Consider the following 20,148-nt stretch of genomic DNA (forward strand, 5'->3'; position numbering starts at 1 on the left):
CCCGGCGCTCCCCCAGCTCACTCTGCTCTAACTACACTGGCCTGTCCTTTGAACACTTATGTTCCTGCCCCAGGGCCTTTGCACTTGCTGTTCCCTTTGTCTGGAACTCTTCCCTCATGTATCCAAATGGTTCCCTCCCTCCCTCACCTTCTTCAGGTCTCTGCCCAAATGTCACTGCCCAACCATCCTGACTAAAGTTTACTCTCGGCCTTAGTCTGGATGCCCCTTCCTCCCCATAGCCTGTGTATTTTACCACCACCCCCCACCTTGTCTGTCTTGCCCCATAGAATGTTCAGCCCCACAAAGGCAGGCATTTTTATCTGTTGTTAAAGGTGCGTTGCCCACGGTAGATGTTCCACATAGTAGATGTTCAATAAATCTTTCACTTGATCCTCCGGACACTCGAGCCCTTCACACATACTAGGTACACGGGTCCTCACAACCACCCACATTGCAGATGAGGAAACTGAGTCGGAGACGTCTTTGTCGGGGGTCACAGAGGGTCAGCACCTGCCTCTGGGTGTTGGGCTCCGAGAAGGGGCAGCGCAAGCCCCCACCGCGGCGTTCGGCGCCCTCCCTCGCGACCCTCGGCGCGCGGCCACTGCCCGGGAAAGGCCTGAGTCATCGCCGCCTCCAGACGGCGGCGGCCGCGGGCTGCGGGCGACGGCGGCGGCGGCCCGGGCGGCGGCGCGAGGTGATGCGGGGACGCCGGGAGGGGGCGTGAGTGCAGGGAAAACAGAGGAAATTAACCCCGCCGGGCGCTCCTCCCGCCGCCCCGCCGCCCCCGCGGCCCGCTGGGGCGTGGGCGGGTGGGCGCCTCCGCAGGCCCCCTCCGCGCGAGGGGCGGACCCCGAGTCCCGCGGCCCCGGGGCAGGTCCCGAGTGCCGGACCCCCCGCCCCCACCCCAAGTTCGCGTAGTGAGTGGAGACCCGCCCGGACTAGTCTGCGAGAGGCTGGGCTCCTCCGTCTCGGCCGCCCCGCGTTACGATGCGCCCCTCGGTGTCCTGGGAAGTCCCCCCGCTGCCGGGTGACACCCCCACCCTCCACCACTGCCGCACCGTCATCCGAGCAGCCGGTCTCCTGGCTCTGGACCCGCCACTCTGGGCTTCCCTGGCCCCGACACCACCGAGGGGGCCCCAGAGCGGAACCGGGGAAGCCCCTTCCCCCGGGGCGCGGGGGCCCTGGGTGCCCCGGCTGCGGGGCGCGCACGAGGGTGGCCCCGCGGCTCCCGACGCCTGCGCCCCCGGGCTCGAGAGCGGGGTCGGGGTCGGGGTCGGGGTCGGGGTCGGGGTCGGGGTCCTAGCGGTAGAGGGTGGGGACCTGCCGGCTTCGGGCGGCGCGCGTGCGGCGGCTGCGGCTGAGCCCGGGGGGCGTGGGGTGCGGAGCGCCCAGGGCTCCGACAGGGGCTGCCCGCGGAGGGTGGCCCGGGAGCGCCTGGGGGGCGGGAACGCCGCTGGGGGGCGGGGCTGGGAATGCCGCGGCGGTGGGGGTGGGGCGGGTGGGGAAGGCCGCCGCAGGGCGCCCCGCTGGGGGTCGGGGGTCCCCGCGCGGCGGCGGCGGGGCTGCGGGGGGCGGTCTGGGCGCCCCCCGCCCCCGCCGGGCTCCGGGCCGGAGCCGTGACGTCACGGCGGCTGGAAGTGCCCGGCGCGGAGGCGCGGGAGGGGGTGGGGGGCCGAGCCGGCGCTTTATAAGCGGAGCCCGCCAGGCGCGCCGAGCCGCAGCCCGCGCCCGCGAGCCCCCCGGCCGGCCCCGGCCCGGCCCCCAGCTCGCGCTCGCGCCCCCGGGGCGGCTGGGCGGCGAGGGACGGAGCGCCAGGCGGCGGGCCGGAGAAGGGACGCGGCGGGCGGCCGCGGGGCATGAGGCGGGGGCGCGATGTCGGTGCCGCTGCTCAAGATCGGGGCCGTGCTGAGCACCATGGCCATGGTCACCAACTGGATGTCGCAGACGCTGCCCTCGCTCGTGGGGCTCAACGGCACCGTGTCCCGCGCGGGCGCCTCCGAGAAAATCGTGAGTGGCCGCCGCGCGGGGGGCGCTCCCGGGGGGCGTGGTGCCCGCGCCGCCGCAGCCCCCGGGGGCCCCCGCCCCCCTCGCCTCCCGGGGCGCCCGGCCGCGGGGCGCCCTCCCGGGCTGGGGCCGGACGCGGGGGAGCCCCGGGACCCCGACCCCCCCCCCGCGCCCTTTATTCTCCGGATTATTGCTGCTTCTCATTATTAGTGAGCAGGGTCCGAGGGGCAACAATGTGCTGGGCTCGCTCGGCTCCCCGCGCAGGCGGCAAGGGCTGCGCAACGGAGCCGAGCCCGGCGGAGTGGGGCGGAGCGCAGGGTAGATTCGGGGGGCCCGGGCGGACCTTGCCTCTGAAGCCGGGAGCCACGGGCTCTCCGAGCGTCTCCACCTTAAGGATCGCGGACTGTCCATGTATCTCTGAGTCGTCCCGTCTCCCTCTCTGTCTTTTTCTGTCTCTGTCTATTCTTTCGCCTCTGGTTTGCTTCTCTGTCTCTCCCTGTCTCTGTCTCGATCTCTGTTGCATTGTCTCTGACTTTGTATCTCTTTCTGTCTTTTTCTCTCCCCTGCACCCACCCCGCCCCCCCTCCCCCCTCCAGCCCCAGCAGCTCCTTCCCGGTTACCTGCTTCACCATGTGCTGAATATTTATTCCCAGAACTCGCCCTCTCTCTAGGAGGCAGATGAGTCTCAAGACTGGGACAGGGGCGAGGGCTGGCGCTGCCCCCAGAAATACAGGATTGCCCCTTGCCTCATCCCATCCTATCCTCCTCTATCACCTTCATCCTCCAGCTTCCGTGGCCTCAGAGCTTTTTTGGGGGGGGAGGAGGGGTGCGGGAAGACTCAATGGTGATCAGTAATGGTGTTCCTGGTGTCCTGGGGAGAGAGAAGAAGGCAGCCTCCACTGCAAACTTCCCTCGGTCTCCTCCAGATCCGGCTCTCCCCTCCCATCTTTCCCCCTCTTCAATCGGTTTGCGGGACTCCTCCCAATAGGTGGAACTGGGATGCACGGAGCTCCCTCTCCTGCTCAGTGTTTCCCTAACTTCACCAGCTCCCCTGTTCAGCCCCCAGTGGCCACCACACCACTTTCTTTCTCCTTGCTAAGAGGAAAAGAAGTCTTTGCTCCCAAGGGTTGAAGGCAAGGTGGGGGGGCGGGGGGCATGCACTGTGCCCAGGCTTTGTCCATCCCCTCGGGGGGAGATGGTTATTGGGCTTGGCACTGGTGAGGGCTTTCAGTCCAAATTCTCAGACTTGAAGCTAATGTGTGAAACAGTGTCTTTCTGTGTGTCTGTCACATTGAGTGATATTATTCGAGTATATCCTGGTGTGTCTATCTAGGCATGAGTTTTGGTGTGTGAGTGGGGTTGGGTGTGAATTGAGGGAGAAAGTTTATGAGCTTTGCCAGCAGAAGGGTCCAAGTGTGTCTTCCTGTATGTGAAGGTGTGTCCCAGAATGAATGTGAGTGTGTCCCTGAGTGAGTGTGTCTGGGTGTGGATGTGTCCAAGTGCATATCTGCAGTTCTATGTCCCTGACTGTTTGTGTGTGTTCTATGTCCATGAGTTTGTACACATGAGTCTGTGACAGGCTTCTTGCTCTTTTGCCTTCTGAGGGGGAAGAGAGATGATGTCTCATTGGAATCAGAAGCCAGATTCCCCTCCCCCCCTCACAGAGTGCGGGTCTGTGTAAAAGTGTGCATGTAATATGTATAACATATGGTGTGTGGGGAAGGTGTACTACATAAATGTGGAAGAGTGTGTCTCTGAGTTACGATTTTGTGTGCACATGTGTCTGTGCTAATATGTATATGTGTGTTTTGTGTGCGTATAAGTATAGACATGTATGTCCTTAGAAGCCTGTGCCTATGTGTATATCTGTGAATGGTATGTGTGCCTACCTTGTATGCATGTGGGTGGATTCCTGCATGAATCATGTGTTTTCTGTAAGTGTGTGTGCATGGATGTGTACCCAAACAGAACTGCTCTTTTTTTTTTTTTTAAGATTTTATTTATTTATTAGAGACAGAGTGAGAGAGAGAGAGAGGGACGGGGAGAAGCAGGCTCCATGCAGGGAGCCCAACGTGGGACTCTATCCCAGGTCTCCAGGATCACGCCCTGGGCTGAAGGCAACGCTAAACCGCTAAGCCACCGGGGCTGCCCCAGAACTGCTCTTCATTCCGATCTATATATAGCTAATAGGACCACAGCCCAATACTTCCACAAAATTACCTCCTGAAAGCTAGTATTTCTCCCACCCCTGAGCCCCACTCCATCCTTCAGTCTCACTAAGCCTTGCACAAGGACTCGGTGGAATGAGATGCCAGGACTTAGGACCTGAGGGAGGGGAACTGTCATATGAGAGTGCTCTAGAAAGGGTCTTGGGAGTCTGGTAGACCAAGGTCAGAATCTACTCTCCCACATCTTGCTCTATGACCTGCTCTTGACTCTGGGTGCCAGTGAGTTCACCAATCTGAGCTCTGGTTTCCTCATATATAAAATGAGAATTATAATTCCTAAGTCCCAGAATTGTTGTGGGTAACAGAGATCTATAGTTCAGCTTCCCACCTATCCACCCTTTCCATCTGTTTCTCCACCATCCATCCATCCCTTTATCCTCCCATCCATCTCTCCATCCACCTCTTCATCCATCTGTCTCTTCAGCCAGCCATTATCTGTCATCTGTCTCTCCATCCCTCCTTCTTTTCATGTATCTGCTCATCCTTCTATCTATCCATCATCCAGCCATCTCTTCGTCTATCCTCAATATCCATCCTTCTATCCATTTTGTTTATTCAGCAAACCTCTATGTCAAGCATGTTTTATTTATTATCCATTTTGTTTATTCAGCCGCCTCTACGTCAAGCATGTTTATGCCTAAAAGCTCCAACTCAGTGCCTGACATAGTAGATGCTCAGTTAGCAATAGGAGTTTAAGTCATACATATCCGGGTTTGAATTCTGGCCCTGCACTTTACTAGCAATATGTCCTTGGGGAAATTATTTAATCTCTCTAAGCTTCAATATCCTCATTAGTCAAGGAGAGTTTAGAGTCCCCATTAGACCACAGGATCCATGAGGAACCACAGAGGACATCTGTGTTTTGCTCACTACTGAACCCTAAGTCCTGATGCACTAATAATAGGTCTACAATAAATATTTGTCAAGTGACTGAACAGTAATCACATTTTCATAAGGATTCATGGATTCCACCTTTATATGAAAACAAATGGCTGGGAGTATAGTAGTAGTGTTCAGTAAGGAGGAGTCACTTTGTTTGCCATGGTAGTCAATCACATAGAAGGCACAGAGTAAATATTTGTCAAGTGTCTAAGTCAAGAATCCGCTTTCCTGGGGTGCCCCGCTGGCTCAGTAGGTGGAACATGCGACTCTTGATCTCAGGGTTGCGAGTTTAAGCCCCACATTGGGTGTAGAGATTACTTAAAAATAAAATCTTAAAAAAAAAGAATCTTGGGGTACCTGGGTGGCTCAGTTGGTTAAGCATCTGCCTTCGGCTCAGGTCATGGTCCCAGAGTCTTGGGATTGAGCCCCACATCTGGCTCTTTGCTCAGTGGGGCGCCTGCTTCTCCCTCTCCCACTCTCCCTGCTTGTGTTCTCTCTCTATCAAATAAATAAATAAAATCTTTAAAAAAAAAAAAAAAAGAATCCATGTTCCTAAGGATTGGGGAGAACAAATGGAAGTTACTAGGCATATCCGAGGTGCTCAGTAAGGATTTGTAGAAAAGTGTAGAGCACCAACATGAGTTAACTGAGCAGTTCAGGGATTCTCAGTCATGAGGAAGAAGATTGGATGCTGGTGTTTGACTTAATAAAAGGCCTCAGTGGTGAGGTGGAGGTGAGCTCAGATCCTCTGGCTATTCTTGTCTCAGACTGCCCCCCCCCCCCCAATTTGATCTGGAGAAACAGCTTAGCATTCTAAGAGATTCTAAGAGTGGTGTTACAGGTCATCGCTGGAAAGGAATGGGGAGGAAGCTTCCACCATTACTACCTTTGGCCAACTCTCAGCCATAAACCATCCCTGTGGGATGGGAGCCTTCAGCGGAATGGCTCCTCATCTGGGAGTCATAAATCCAGAACCAGACTAAGAGCTGTCAGCCCCTTGCCGGCAGCTGCCGTCATTACAGCACCTGAAGAGAGTTACCTGCATCTTATATGTTATGCCCTTGCCCATCTGCTCACCCTTCCTTAAGGGCTGGAAAAAGGAAGGGGAAATGAACAAGAGGTATTCTGTTGGGGGAGGACCCTTTTCCTCATGGAGGAATAGGGGAAGGGCCTAAGCAGCTATCCACAAAGGGCTCTTTGAGGACTTCCTGCAAAGAACGAAAACTCAAATTCCATGTCTTTTCTTGACAGTTTCCTGGGGGAAAAGGCTCCAGATACTCGGTATCAGTCAAGAGAGGTCAGGGTACACTGTGATAACAAGCAGCCTCAAAGCTCGGTGGTTTAATGCAACACAGGTCCACTTCTCCCTTGCATTGTATGTCCATTGTTGGCTGGAGAACTTTGTCCATAGGAGTCATTCAGGGACCCAGGATGATGGAGGCTCTGTGGTGACATGATCATTGGAACAGAAAAAGGAAGGCAGATCCTCCATCAGGTCCAAAAGCTCTACTCTGGAGTGTTACTTTGGTCACATTTCATTGGTTAACATAAGTCACATGACATGCCTAACCTCAAAGAGGGTGAGAAGTGTGGTCCTTCCATGACCTGAACAGAGAGCAGTGGCAAGATGTTTGCGAACAGGGGATCCCTGGGTGGCGCAGTGGTTTGGCGCCTGCCTTTGGCCCAGGGCGCGATCCTGGAGACCCGGGATCGAATCCCACGTCGGGCTCCCAGCATGGAGCCTGCTTCTCCCTCTGCCTGTGTCTCTGCCTCTCTGTCTCTCTCTGTGTGACTATCATGAATAAATAAATAAAATCTTAAAAAAAAAAAAGATGTTTGCGAACAGCCCTAAACAGCACCCCACTCTGCTGATTCCCCCCCCTCTTATCCTAAGCAACAAGAATTCTCTTAGAGGGTATCTCCCTTCATTCACTCATTTATTAACAAATGCTTATTCAGCATATACTATGTTCTAGGCACTATTTTAGGTGCCAGGGATATAACAATGAACAAAAAAGATAGTCTTGCCCTCAGGGAGCTGACATTCTAGAGCAGGGATGGGGAGAAATAAATAACTAGACAAATCTATAATATTTTAGATGCTAATGCATCTACTATGAAGAAGCATAGAGCAGTATAAGGGGAGTGGAGAGTGATAGGGGGATTATTTTTGATTGGGTGGCCCCTATGAGCAGGTGACATTTGAGCAGAAATTTGAAGGAAGTAAGCTTTTGCCTACCTCACTTGAACTCATATTTAAAGGAAGAGAGTTACAAGTAGAGGCAAGAGCAAGTGCAAAGGCCCTGAGGTAGGAATATGTCCAAAATATTGGAGAAACAGTGAGGAAACCGTGGCTGAAGCAGAGTGCACAAAGGGTGGAAAGCAGTTGGAGATGAGGGCAAGAGGTGACAAGGGAGTTGCATCATGCTCAGGGATGGGGGAACCTCATAGGGATTTTAGATTTAACTTGTGACTCTTCATGCTTTCTATTTCTCCTTGCACTTTAAACCTTCTAATATGCTCTGCATAGTCAACTTATTTATCTTACTGCCTGATTCACCCCTACTATAATGTTAGCTCCACAAGGGCAAGGATTTTTAAAAAGTTATATTGACTGACTAGTACTTAGTATAGGGCCTAGCAATATTAGGTGTTCAATAAATACTTGTTAAGTAGATAAATGGAATTCCAGGGAGGGTTCTGAGCAAGGGGAGGAACAGGACTTTGTTCAGGTGTTCAGCTTCCCTCTGGCTCCTGTGAGGAGGGCAGACTATGGGGGATGAGAGTGGGAGCCAGAAGACTAGTGAGGAGGCCACTGCACTGATCCAGGTGAGTGATGATGGGGGTTGGACCAAGGTAGGGGCCAAAGGGGTGGAGAAAGTAGGCATATTGTGAAGTTGACACCCACCTACCATATTTACCTGCTCCTAAATTGTGGGCATCCATCTTCTGTTCAAACACTTAAAGTGTGAAGAAACATTATTGAACATCTACTTTGTACTGGGAAGGGTCCTGGGCCATGGGATGTAGAGATGAATAACATCCCTGACTTCAATCAGATTGCAGTCTCACTAACGGTACTTGTGACACAACACAGTGTGCATGGTAATAAGGATATTTCTGGAGTGTTATGGGGGTGCAGGGGAGGGCATCTAAACCAGCCAGGGTCAGAGGAGGTTTCTTGGAGGTGGTGGCCCTCAAACTGAGTCTAACCATTGAGAAGGAATTCACCAGGTGAAGACAGAGCGAGAAGGAACAGCATGAACAAAGGCTCAGAAGCAAGGGGCATCATGGTGAGTAGAGAGAGAAAGCAGTTTAGAGTTCCTGGAGATTTATGTGCCATGTTGGGGGGAGCGTAGAAGTGGCCTGCATAGCCAGAAGGGTCCATGTCATAAAGGGATTTGGACACTTCGTTCTTAGTATCAAAGGACGGGAGATTTGGAGGGGTTTGGAGCAGGAAAGAAATATGAAGTTTCCTATTACATTTATTTAAGTATTTTTAAGATTTTATTTATTTATTCGTAAGAGACAGAGAGAGAAGCAGAGATATAGGCAGAGGGAGAAGCAGGCTCCTCGCAGGGAGCCTGATGTGGGACTCAATCCCCAGACCCAGGATCACACCCTGAGCCAAAGGCAGACACTCAACCACTGAGCCACCGAGGCACCCAACCTGTTGCATTTTTAAAGAAAAGGTTTATTTATTTATTTTAGGGAAAGAAAGAGAGCATGAGTGGGAGGGGCAGAGGCAGAGGGAGAGAGAATCTCAAACAGACTTTGCACTGAGTGTAGAGCCTGACGTGGGGTTCGATCTCACGACCCTGCCCCGAGATCACAACCTGAGCTGAAACCAAGAGTTGGCCCTCAACTGACTGCACCACCCAGGCGCCTCTGCCTGTTGCATTTTTAAAGAGACCTCTAATTGTTAGAAAATCCTTCTAGATTGTGAGTATGAAATTTGCCTCTTCGAGCTTTTGCCTACCTCTCTTGAACCAAATCTGAACTCCTTACCCCGGTTCAACTCATAAAACCTCACTCTCTTTATCCACAAAATGGGGATAATGGTGGAATGTTCCATATAACATTGTGCTTAGCAGTGTACCTGACATATAGGAAGGTGCCTGGAAAGGTCAGCTATTGTAATTATTATTGCTATTATTATTATTGCAAGACTCTACCTGCCTGAGTCTCTCAGGTCTTGGACCACTCTTCCATCTTTTTTCTTGTTTCTGCCTCTGGAACTTTGTATTTGCTGTGCCATCCTTTGGGAACCTCCTCTAGCCTGCTCCTTCTCACCACTTAGGTCCCACTTAGGTAACACAAATGTTACCTCCTCAGAGAGATCTCCTTTAACCACTCCAGCTAAAATATCCCCACACTGTTATTTGGACCTGTTCTATTTCTGCCCAGCACTCATAATTATCTGAAATCATCTTGGTAATTGTTTGCCACCAACAGAATAGAAGTGCCGTGCAAGCACTTTGTCTCTTTTTGTTTATTACTGGGATCTTCTCCTTTAGGGTAGTAGGTATGTCCTGAATGGTCTCACTTCTTTCTGACCGCATGAGATTACTGCCCCTTCTTCCTCCTAATGACACCTCTGAACTTTGATGAGAATTTCTGTGATTCCCCAGGCTTTTTCTGTGAATCAGAAGTGTGTTTCTTTTCTTTTTGATTTTTTAAAGATTTATTTACTTATTTTGAGAGAGAGGGAGAGAGAGAGAGCTAGTGGTGCAGAGAAAGAATCTTTTTTAAAAAAAGATTTTATTTATTTATTAGAGAGACAGCATGAGCAAGGGAGAGGGGCAGAAAGAGAGGGTGAAGCACCTCCCTGCTGAGCAGGAGCCCAACATGGGGCTTGATCCCAGGACCTGGAGATCATGACCTGAGCTGAAGTCAGACACTTAACTGACTGAGCTACCCAGGTGCCCTGAGGAAGAGAGAATCTTGAGTAGACTCCCCATTGAGCATGAAGCCCAATGTGGGGCTTGATCTCACGACCCTGAGATCATGACCTTAGCTGAAATCAAGAGTTGGATGCTTAACCAACTGAGCCACCCAGAAGCATCTATTTCTTAAAGCTTCTTTTCATGTGTCCTTGTTTTCCAATATTTTTCTGTGTGAATGGATGTCTGACGAGTGTGCACTTTGCCAACCTCCCACATCAAGGTATGGAGTAGTCTAGCTACCAGAGAGCAGAGTCATTCCCAACCAGCAATCACTGAATCCATCTATATACCGAGTTCTGTGCTGAGGACTGGGAAAAGAGCAATGAACAAACTGTCTCTTCCCTCTTAAAGCTTCATAGGGAGACAGTCAATGTAGAATTGTGTAAATAGCTATATAATCACAGTTTAGTAAGGGTCATGAAGGGGGAGCTATGGAGACATAAAAGCATGTAATTGGGAAAGGGTGGTCAGAGAAGACTTTTCTGAGGAGGTGACATTTGCCCTGAGACATGACGGTTGAGAAAGAGTTGGGCAGAGACAGCTGATAAGGTGGAGGGTGAGAGGCCAAGAGAACAAAGTGTGTAATAGTGTTGGGGTGAGACAGCAAGTGGTGTGTCTGAGGAGCTGGTGAGCTAGGTAGTAGCCTTAGCATGTCGGTGTTCCTGACCACCACCCTAGACCTAGTGCACCCCACATTTGATGCCAACATAAGAGATGGCTTGAGGTGCAGCCTTTGCCTATGTTTCAGCACCATGGACAGCCACCAAGGGAAGGTGGTCTAGGCCTTGGGGCCACTTGAGTGAGGCTAAAACTGTCTTCTTCCTCTTCCAGAGGGAAGCCCTGGTTTCTGCTTTTGGTGTCTTTCATGCCCCCAGTATCCTTCTCCCCTCTGACTCTGGATGGCTGTCGCCTCTTTGTGAAGCACCAGTGGGGAGCAGCCACAAAGCTGAGCAAGGAAGAAAGGCAACCATCTGGGGGAGGCCCAGGTGCTTTCAGAGAGTTTGATGTGGGGTTGGGTCTGTCTGTGTGTGGGCGTGAAGAGGCTGCCACTGGGAGACCCTGGGGGGTTGGGCGTTGGAGGGCAGGCTGGTTCCCAATCTTGCCTCTGTGTGTCTCACCCTTGATGCTTCACTGTCTTAAACTCTTGTCTTTGGAGTCTCTTTCTGTCCTTCTCTTTCTTGTATCTTTGTCATTAACTATATTCCCCTCCCTCTGTTTTAACTGTAGTTACAACACATGGGTGATTTTCAGTAAGTGTTTGTTGAGTGAATGTTGATTATCTCTATCTGCCTGTGTCTCAGTATCTGCTTCTCTTCATCATACTCTTTTCTTTCTCTGTTTCTGTCTCCAAGTCCTCTCTATGTCTCTGTCTTTGTCTCTGTGTGTCTCTGTCATCTCTGTCTCTTGATGTCTCTATATCTATTCCATCTCTAGCTCTAGGTCTATGTCTGACTCTCTACCTCTGTCTCTGTCTCTGTCTCTCTCTCTCTCTCTCTGGGATCCTATTTCTATGTCACCATAGTTGCTGTATCATAGTCCAGGATGCTGAGGGGGGGTGAGGGACAGAGGAGACTTCTCAGATCTGAGAGGGCTCTTGAGACAACAGGACAGAGCCAAAGCCTGTTGGCAGGATTCAGTGAATGGGACAAGATGAGCCAGACCAGAGTGAGCTCTTGAAGGCCCTAGAGGGGACCTGGGTAGTCTGTACCTCCAGGGTGCCAGAAATTGGAGCTAAGCTTTGAGGGGAGCCCAGGAGGAGGTGGAGGTTGGGGCTCAAACTCCCGGTGAGCCCCTTTCCTCCCTTACCCATTCCTATTCCACTGCTGCCACCTAGGAGAGCCTCCCTCTAGGACCCAGCCATCAGGCCCCAATGCTGGCTCCAAGATGGAACAGCTGTCTGGGCTGCAGCTGCAAAAGCTCATTTTGAACAAGGGAGATGATTGCAGGGGTGATTGGGGGAGGGAGAGACAAGGGGAGGATAGCAAGGGCCAAAGAGGAATCAGGCTTGATTGTTGCTGCTGCTGCTGCTGCTGCTGCAGTGGGTAGTTTGTCCAGGAGATGAGGAGACCAGGTGAGGCAGGAAAAGGCAGAGGGAGGTCTGTCTGCCTAGCTATGGTCCATCTGTCCCCACTTCTGGTCTCCCTGTTGTGAAGTTTCTCCTTCTGTCTCTGGCAGTCTCTCCCTCTTCCTGCATTTCAGGGCCTGCATCCCGACTCTGCTGACGTTGCTTGACCTCCCTGTTGCCTATCTTCTTCCCTCCTGCCTATATTCTGGTCCGCCTGTATCTCTGTCTCTCTTCCTGCCACTCCACCTAGATCTCTGCATCTCTCTGAGCCTCCCTGCCTGTCCCTCGGTGCTGCTGTCATTGCCAGAAGCATGGCTAGGGTTCAAGCAGCCCTTTGGATTGCTCTTTCTTTTCTTGTCATTTCGGCAATACTCAGGGGCTGGAGATAAATAGAGACAGCAAATTCCCAGGAAATGATGGGATCGTGTCCTTCAATAAAGGGATATTTACAAAGATATCTCAATTAGGACTAATTAATTAAATGAGCCACTTCCTCTGCCCTCTCCCCCACCCTATGGTCCCGCAGCCTCCTGGGAGAGAACCAGCCAATGAGTAGATGGCAGAGTCTGGTGCTCAGGCAGTGTCTCAATGTTTAATTTATAACAGCCTTCTCCCTGCTGCCCCATCAATCCATCTGGAAGGGCAAGGTGGCCACAGGCATATAGACTCAGGGGCAGAGGCTGGAGACCTGCCAGCCCCCCAGAGCTTGCCGGGGCATGTGTGTGTCTGTTGGAGACTGCCCCACATGTCAAGGTGTGGCATAGTATGTTTGAATGTGTCAGGGCATGTCTTTATGGCCCGCATGCCCCTTTGTATAAAAAGGATCTGATGGCTGCAGGGCATGTCTGAGCCCATGGATATGTTGGAGCAAGTCCGAGTGTGTCTCTCATATGGAAATGTCTGAGCGCAGCACGCCTGAATGTGTCAGGGTGCAACAGGACATGTGGAGCACAAAGAGGATGTGGCACGTGACGGGACCTGTCATAGCATGGCTGTGCTATGGAGGTCTGCACTGGCAGGCTAGGCATCTGTCCTCAAGGGCATGGCAAGATATGTCTTGCAGACCTCCCTGGCAGGAACAGTGGAGGGATGACAATATCTATAGCTTCCAGGAAGAGCTAGTCAGGCAGCCCTGCAGCTACACACTCTAAATTTCCCCAGCCCCTTCAGCACTGATGAATCAGAAGGGTTGAGCTCCTTCCCTTGATGTACTATTTACTCCCTTGTCCTCTGTAGCTTCCCTTCCCCAGTGCATAGCTTCGAGATCCCCAGTTCCCTCATTGTTGTGGTCCTACTCGTTCCCTTAGGATTACTTCTCAACCTCACCTCCACCTGCCCCTTCTCGCTCCACACAGAGGAGTTATCAATGCAAAGGGAAAATGTTGCTTCTCAAGTTTTATTTTCTAGCTACAAAGCCCTCAGTATAATGCTCAGCCTGGGACTGGGGCCCCCAGTGTTAGGACCAAAAGGATGATTCCATCTTCACAGAAAGGTTTGATGATGCAACCCTCAGTGTAATATCCAAAGAGGTAATGCAGCCTACAGTATAGTGACAAGTCTGTTGATGCAGCCCTCAGTGTGCCACCCTGATGAGTGAGTGATACAGCCTTCCGTACAATGACAGATCTGAAGATGGAGCCCTTTGTGCGATGGCAGGGTAGTGTTGGGGCCATAAACATATCTCAACAGGCACCGGTTGGGACACTTGGTGCAGTCAGAGAGAAGAGGAGTTTGCTCATTATGGTGAGTGCATTCTTTGGCTATTCCAGGAGGCCAGGATTCCCCAAGCCTGCTGGCTGAGGCTGGCTCCATTAGCCCTTGTAAGTGCCATGTGACCTCAGCAGGACACCAGGCTTATTAGTAAAGCATAAATTCTGCAAGAATATTTCTGGACTGACTGCAATGCTAATGAGTTAGTCCTGAGAGTGCAGCTGACAGAATGTACACAGATGTCAGTTCCTACTGAGAGAAGTGTGGGAATGTTCGTGGATACGGGTAGACACAAATGGACATAGAGAATTATATACATGGAAGGGCATGAGTTTTCTTTTTTAAAATTTTAATTCCAGTCTATTCACTGTTTCACCTGGTGTTCTTGAATGGACACAGATCTGTGGCATGTTTGTGGCTGCCAGGTAGACGTGCATGTGGGATCACACAGAAGGCCATGGGTATTTATAGGGAGGTGTTCACCTGTGCTATAGAACAACGCAGGGACACGAATGATCAAGGAGAAGGCAAATAGACACAAATATATCTGGTGCACAGATATAAAGAGTGGTTATGCAGATTGACTTGTGGGCTCATAATTGTGCACAGAGAATATGGGACTAGAACGTTATGAGCATTTCAGAGTGAAGAGAATGTTCATGGCCATGGGCAACAGTGCAAGATGCACATATACTTGCACTTGTCCACTGATACACACCAGCATTTGCCTGGATTTACACAAATGTGCACCTCTATACTTGGCTACTCACAGATGTCTCCAGATGTTCCATAAGTGTCCAGAGCATAGATGCTCACAGGTACCTATAGATAAACACAGGTGTCCACACAGTCATAGAACTTTTGGGTATCCCAATATCCACATGTTACTATTTTGGGAGGTGAATGACCAAGCCCCTCCCTCCCCCCAGGTCCCTGGACTCCTGGCTAAGTGAGATCTCAAACTCAATAGGAGTGGCTTTGGAACCCCCAGGTCCTTTTTGGATGAACAGGGAAGGGAAATCTAGTCACATGGGCACCTGGGTGACCTGGCGATGCCATCCAGGAATACAGTGTCCTGAGCCCAGCCTCACTCATCAGATTGTCTTGGCTGAGATTCTTTCCTGTTGATGCCCCCCTCCCATCAGAGCTAATTACGGTGGCCAGTGCTGGCAAATGGCTTAGAGTACCTGGTACAAGGAAGAACCCAGTGAATGTTAGGGACCATAATTATCAGTGAGTAGAATCATTATTCCCATTATGAATATTCTCCTTGAAATGCAGAATGCCTTGTTCTTTGTGTCTAGTTTTCCAGCCTTTTCTCTCATCCCCACCCCCACCCCCCATCTTATCCTACCTGGCACCCATCGAAGTGTCCCTCCGGCCTTCTAGCTTCATCTGTTTCTCTCCTGCTCTCACTTGAGAGAGTCAGTCCTTGAAAGCCATGGTTTCCTTTCTCATTGGTTGGCTCTTGCCTGACATCCTCTTTGTTCTCATCTGCCTCTAAGCATCACGGTCTGGTCTGTCTGCCTGGGGATGGGTGGGTGTCAAAGAATGTGTTTGGAATAGAAAGCCCCCTAAAAGGGCCTGGTTTAAGAGGAGCTTTAGATAAGGAATGCAGGGAATCTCACAAAACCCAGTATCTGGGGCTCCAGGACCTTGGAAAGTCATCACTCACACACTCATTTCAATTCCGTAGCAAATACTTATTCCGCACCTACTATGCACCATGTAGACAAGACAGACAAGGCGCTTGCTCTCATGGAGCTGGCATTTTATTGGGAAGAGGCCAGTAAGAGCGAGGAATTATAATCCTGTAATAGTGCTGTTCAGAGAGTTAAACCAGGGCAAGGGATGGTGGCAGAGGCGGGGCTCCTTTGAAGCCAGGAGGGAAGCCCCTCACTCTCCCCCATCCCTTTTCACTCTGGGCACCCCTCAATCCAGCATCCTCTGACCCCCTGGGCACCATCAGCTCCACAGCCCCACACCTTTTAATTGCCTTGACTTTCATGTTCCAACTCCATCTCCCTGGACTGGAAAATTTGCCTCTTTCAGTGTGTATCAGGAATCTGCTTGTCCAGTTTGCTGAGACTGGACAACTCTGGGACCTGGAACATGTGTTGTGGAAGTCTCTTTCTCAGTAGGGATTTATAGGTAGGAGCCTGTCTCTTGGAAGAGGCCCTGGGAGGGGAGGCAATGATAGGCACCCATCATTTATTCTCTCATTCATTCACTTACTAGACAAACTGACTGAGTGCCTAGAGTCCCAGGTGCTGTTGTAGGTGCTGAGACACAGCTGTGAATACAATGGATCTGTTCATCTTGCGATGTGTATTTTATGCTGGATGCACAACAAATGTGTAAGCAAATAAATAAATTAAAAAGGTTTTTTATTTATTCATTTGAGAGAGTGAGTGAGCGAGAGCATGAGGAAGGGGGAGGGACAGAGGAAGAGAGAGAAGCAGACTCCCCTTTGAGCAGGGAGCCCAACATAGGAAGGAGGGTTGATCCCAGGATCCTCAGACCATGACCAGAGCCCAAGGCAGATATTTAACTGAGCCACTCAGGTAGCCCTAAAATTTTATTTTATTTTTAAAGATTTTAATTATTTGAGAGAGAGAGAGAGAACGAGAACAAGCAGGGGGAGTAGCAGGCAGAGGGAGAGGGAGAAGCAGGCTTCCCACTGAGCAGGGAGCCTGATGTGGGGCTCTATCCCAGGACCCTGGGATCACTACCTGAGCAGAAGGCACTGCTTAACCGACTGAGCCACCCAGGTACCCCAACAGGTTCATTTTACTTAGATAAACACTGTAAAGACAGCAAGGAGACATGAAAGGAAGTAATCAGGAGATTTGTTTTGTCAGGACATCTGGGTAGTATCTCTGGGGAGGTGACTTTTTTCCCATCTTTATTGAGATGTAATTGGCATATAACGTTTTGTAAGTTTAAGGTGAACAATGATTTGATACACATATCTATTGTGAAATGATTACCACAGCAGGGGTAGTTAACACCTCCATCACATAATTGCCTGTGTATGTGTGTGTGTGTTGACAACTAGAGATCTACTCTCCTAGCAGCTTGTAAGTATATGATACATTATTGTTAATTATAGTCACCATGCTCTACATTAGATCCCCAGAAGTTATTCATCTTATAATTGGAATTTTAGGGAGGTGACCTTTGAGCAGAGACCTGACAGATGAGAGGGAGTTGGCCATGGAAAAAGTGAGAGAAGAACATTTTGGGAGAGGGAACCACAGTGCAAATGCCTTGACATGGGAATGAGCTTGATGCCTTCTGGAAAGACAGGGCCTGGGTGCCTTGAGAGAAGGAAGGGCTGAGGTTGTATAGGTCAGCAGGGGATACTGCACGCAGGGTCTCACAAGCCAAGGAGAGATGTTGGTTTTTATTCTAAGTTCAATGAGAAGCTGCTGGACAAGTTGCAGTGGGGAAGAGTGCCATGATCTGACTCACGTTGTTTAAAGATCCCTCTAACTTCCATGTTAGGGAATGGGTTTCAGGGAGTGAGGGTGGAAGCAGGGACATGAGGGAGGAGGTAACTGCAATAGTCCAAGCAAAAGCCAGTGATGGCTGGGCCAGGATAAAAGCATCCAGAATGGTGAGCAGTGGGCAGATTTGGCACATGTCTTCAGTACAGCCACCAGGAGTTGCTGATAGATCATATGTAAGGGGTGAGAAAAAGGAACATAGGAATGAGATGGTAGCTGGAGAGAAACATGATGCCTAAGGAGAATTTTTCTTTCTTTCTTTTTTTCTTTTTCTTTCTTTCTTTCTTTCTTTCTTTCTTTCTTTCTTTCTTTCTTTCTTCTTTCTCTCTTTCTTTCTTCTTTATTTTCTTTCAGATTTTATTTATTTGAGAGAGAGAGGGAAAAAAAGCATGAGCAGGGGGACAGGCAGAGGGAGAGGGAGAAGCTAGACTCCTCTCTGAGTGGGGATCCTGACATGGGGCTTCATCCCAGGACACCAGGATCATGACCTGAGCTGAAGGCAGAAGTTTAACCGACTGAGCCACCCAGGTGCCCCCTAAGGAGAATTTCTAAAAGAAGGGGGGACCAGAGCAGACCAGATGATAGCTGGGTCACCCTGCCTCTTAATAGCCAGGAAGAGATAATGTTATGTACCCTCTTCTGTGCTCTGTGGAAAGCCAGTGTCTCCCCAAGATTTCCCTCCTCCCAAGGGGACCTATATTCTTTTGGTCATCCCTTGTCTTCGACTTCCTGCTTCTGCTGAATTATTATTCTCCATTTGACATCTTGTGCCCTTTGGTGTCTGCCTTGACCTTTACATAGGCTGAGAGCTCAGTCTTCAAAGTGATGGAAATGCCAGGGCAAGACACTTAAACTTCATCCTAAAAGCACTGAGGCCATTTTTCCATTCATGGATTTATTCAACAAGTACTTCTGAGAACCTACTCTGTACATCACAGGAGAGAAGATGGTGAACCAGGCAGAGTACAAGGGTCATCCTTCAAAATGAGGAGACAGGTAATGATCAAATATTCACAAATAAATATAAATGGCAAGTGTGATAACAGCTTTCAGGAAAAGATCTTTGGTGTTACAGGAGCTTCTAATAAGGGGATTTGATCTAATTTGAGAGATTGAGGAAGAAAGAGCTGGGATCTGAAGCTAAGACCAAACAGTGCTCTGGGCAGAGGGACATAATTATGCAAAGGCCCTGGGGTAAGAGAAAGTGTGGACAGTATGACAGGTTAAAGAAGACCTTGGAGGGGAAAGACTGTGTGGGCACACATTGGTAAGCTTAGTCTATTGTCTGCCTACAGCTAAGGTCATGATCTCAAGGTCCTGGGATCAAGCCCCATGTCAGACTTCTTGCTCGGTGGGAAGTCTGCTTTTCCTTCTCCCTCTGTCCCTCCCCCCATCTCATGCTCTCTGTATCAAATAAATAAATAAAATCTTTAAAAAAAGGAAAGGGAAGACTGAGTGGCTCAGTGGTTGAGCGTTTGCCTTCAGCTCAGGGCGTGATCCCAGGATCTGGGATCTGAGTCCCACATTGGGCTCTTTGCAAGGAGCCTGATTCTCCCTCTGCCTATGTCTCTGTCTGTCTCTCTCTCTCTGTGTCTCTCATGAATAAATAAATAAATATTTAAAAAAGAAAAGGAAAGGAAAGACTGTGTGGGATGAAAGCAGAGGTAAGTAAAGGGTAGACCTACATGACTTTAAGGTTGTGATAAAGTTTTGTTTGAAAAAAAAAAGTTTTGTCTGTATCCTAAGAGTAAAGGGAATTTACTAATGAGGTTTCAGTTGGGATGATGTTTTGATCAGATGTGCATTGTGAAAGTTCCCTAAGGTTCTCATGTGTAGAGTGCGCTGGCAAGAGAAAAGGCCAATCAAGGTAGACCAGATAGACTTTCTGAATTATGAGAGTAGATCATTTGAACTCAACTGTATCACCGAGTGGTGATAAAGATGGAGAACCAGGGTGCCTGGGTTGCTGTCTGTTAAGTATCTGATTCTTGATTCCAGCTCAGGTCATGATCTTGTGGTCATGGGATTGAGCTTCACATTGGGCTTCATGCTCAGCATGGAGTCTGCTTGAGATTCTCTCTCCTTTTCCCTAGGCCCCACCCCAAATAAATAAATTAATTAAAAAAAAACAGATGGAGAACCATGGATGAACACAAAAATGTTGAGGTGTTAAAGTCAATGAGACTTGGTGAGGGAATGGAAATGGGAGTGAGGATAATGCCTGGGCATCTGAACCACTGACTTGGCAGCAGTGGGAGAGGGAGATGCTGTGAAGATGATGAGAACTAGGTTCAAGAGAGGAAGGAGATCTTGCATTTCATTTTGAGTGTGTTGGGATTGAGATGCTTTTGAAACAGCCAAGTGGGGGGCAGGTCAAAGAGTCACCTGTATATTTGGGTTTGAAGTTCTGAGGACATTTACGCATGCAGGTGGTGATGGAAGCTTTGGCAAGGGTAAGTGCTTCTCAACTGGGAAATGATTTCACACCCAGGAGACATTTGGCAATATCTGGAGACATTTTATTGTCACAACTGGGAGGGGGTAGTCCTGGTGTCTAGTGGGTGGAAGCTGCTAAACATCCTACAGGGTTCAGGATTGTTATCCAGCCAAAATATCACTAGTGCTGAGATTGAGAATCCCTGGTTTAGAGTAACATTTAATGGCTAGGTGGAAGAAGATGAAAAGGAGATGTGTTGAGGTAGGAAGGAACCATGCAAACATGTGTCATAGTGTCCAAGGGAAGAAATATATCAAGAAAGAGAGAGCATTCTACAGAGTCAAATCCTGCTAAGAGATCAAGAAAG

At 50.0% G+C, this 20,148-nt stretch overlaps 1 protein-coding gene across 2 annotated transcripts in view; it reads left to right on the forward strand.

The window, feature by feature from the left end:
* Window positions 1-20,148, forward strand: part of OLFM2 (olfactomedin 2) — a 61,966-nt gene that overhangs the window by 15,063 nt on the left and 26,755 nt on the right. Inside the window, exon 1 of one of the 2 annotated variants that reach the window (XM_077860021.1) lies at window positions 1,788-2,007. The exons of the other annotated variant lie outside the window; for it this stretch is intronic. Within the exon in view, the coding sequence (XP_077716147.1) occupies window positions 1,873-2,007 (135 nt within the window). The 5' untranslated portion in view covers window positions 1,788-1,872. Of the gene's footprint in view, window positions 1-1,787; window positions 2,008-20,148 lie in introns of those variants that run through there. 2 annotated transcript variants of the gene reach the window in all.

Source organism: Canis aureus, chromosome 19 (assembly GCF_053574225.1).
Source record: "Canis aureus isolate CA01 chromosome 19, VMU_Caureus_v.1.0, whole genome shotgun sequence".
NCBI lineage: Eukaryota > Metazoa > Chordata > Mammalia > Carnivora > Canidae > Canis > Canis aureus.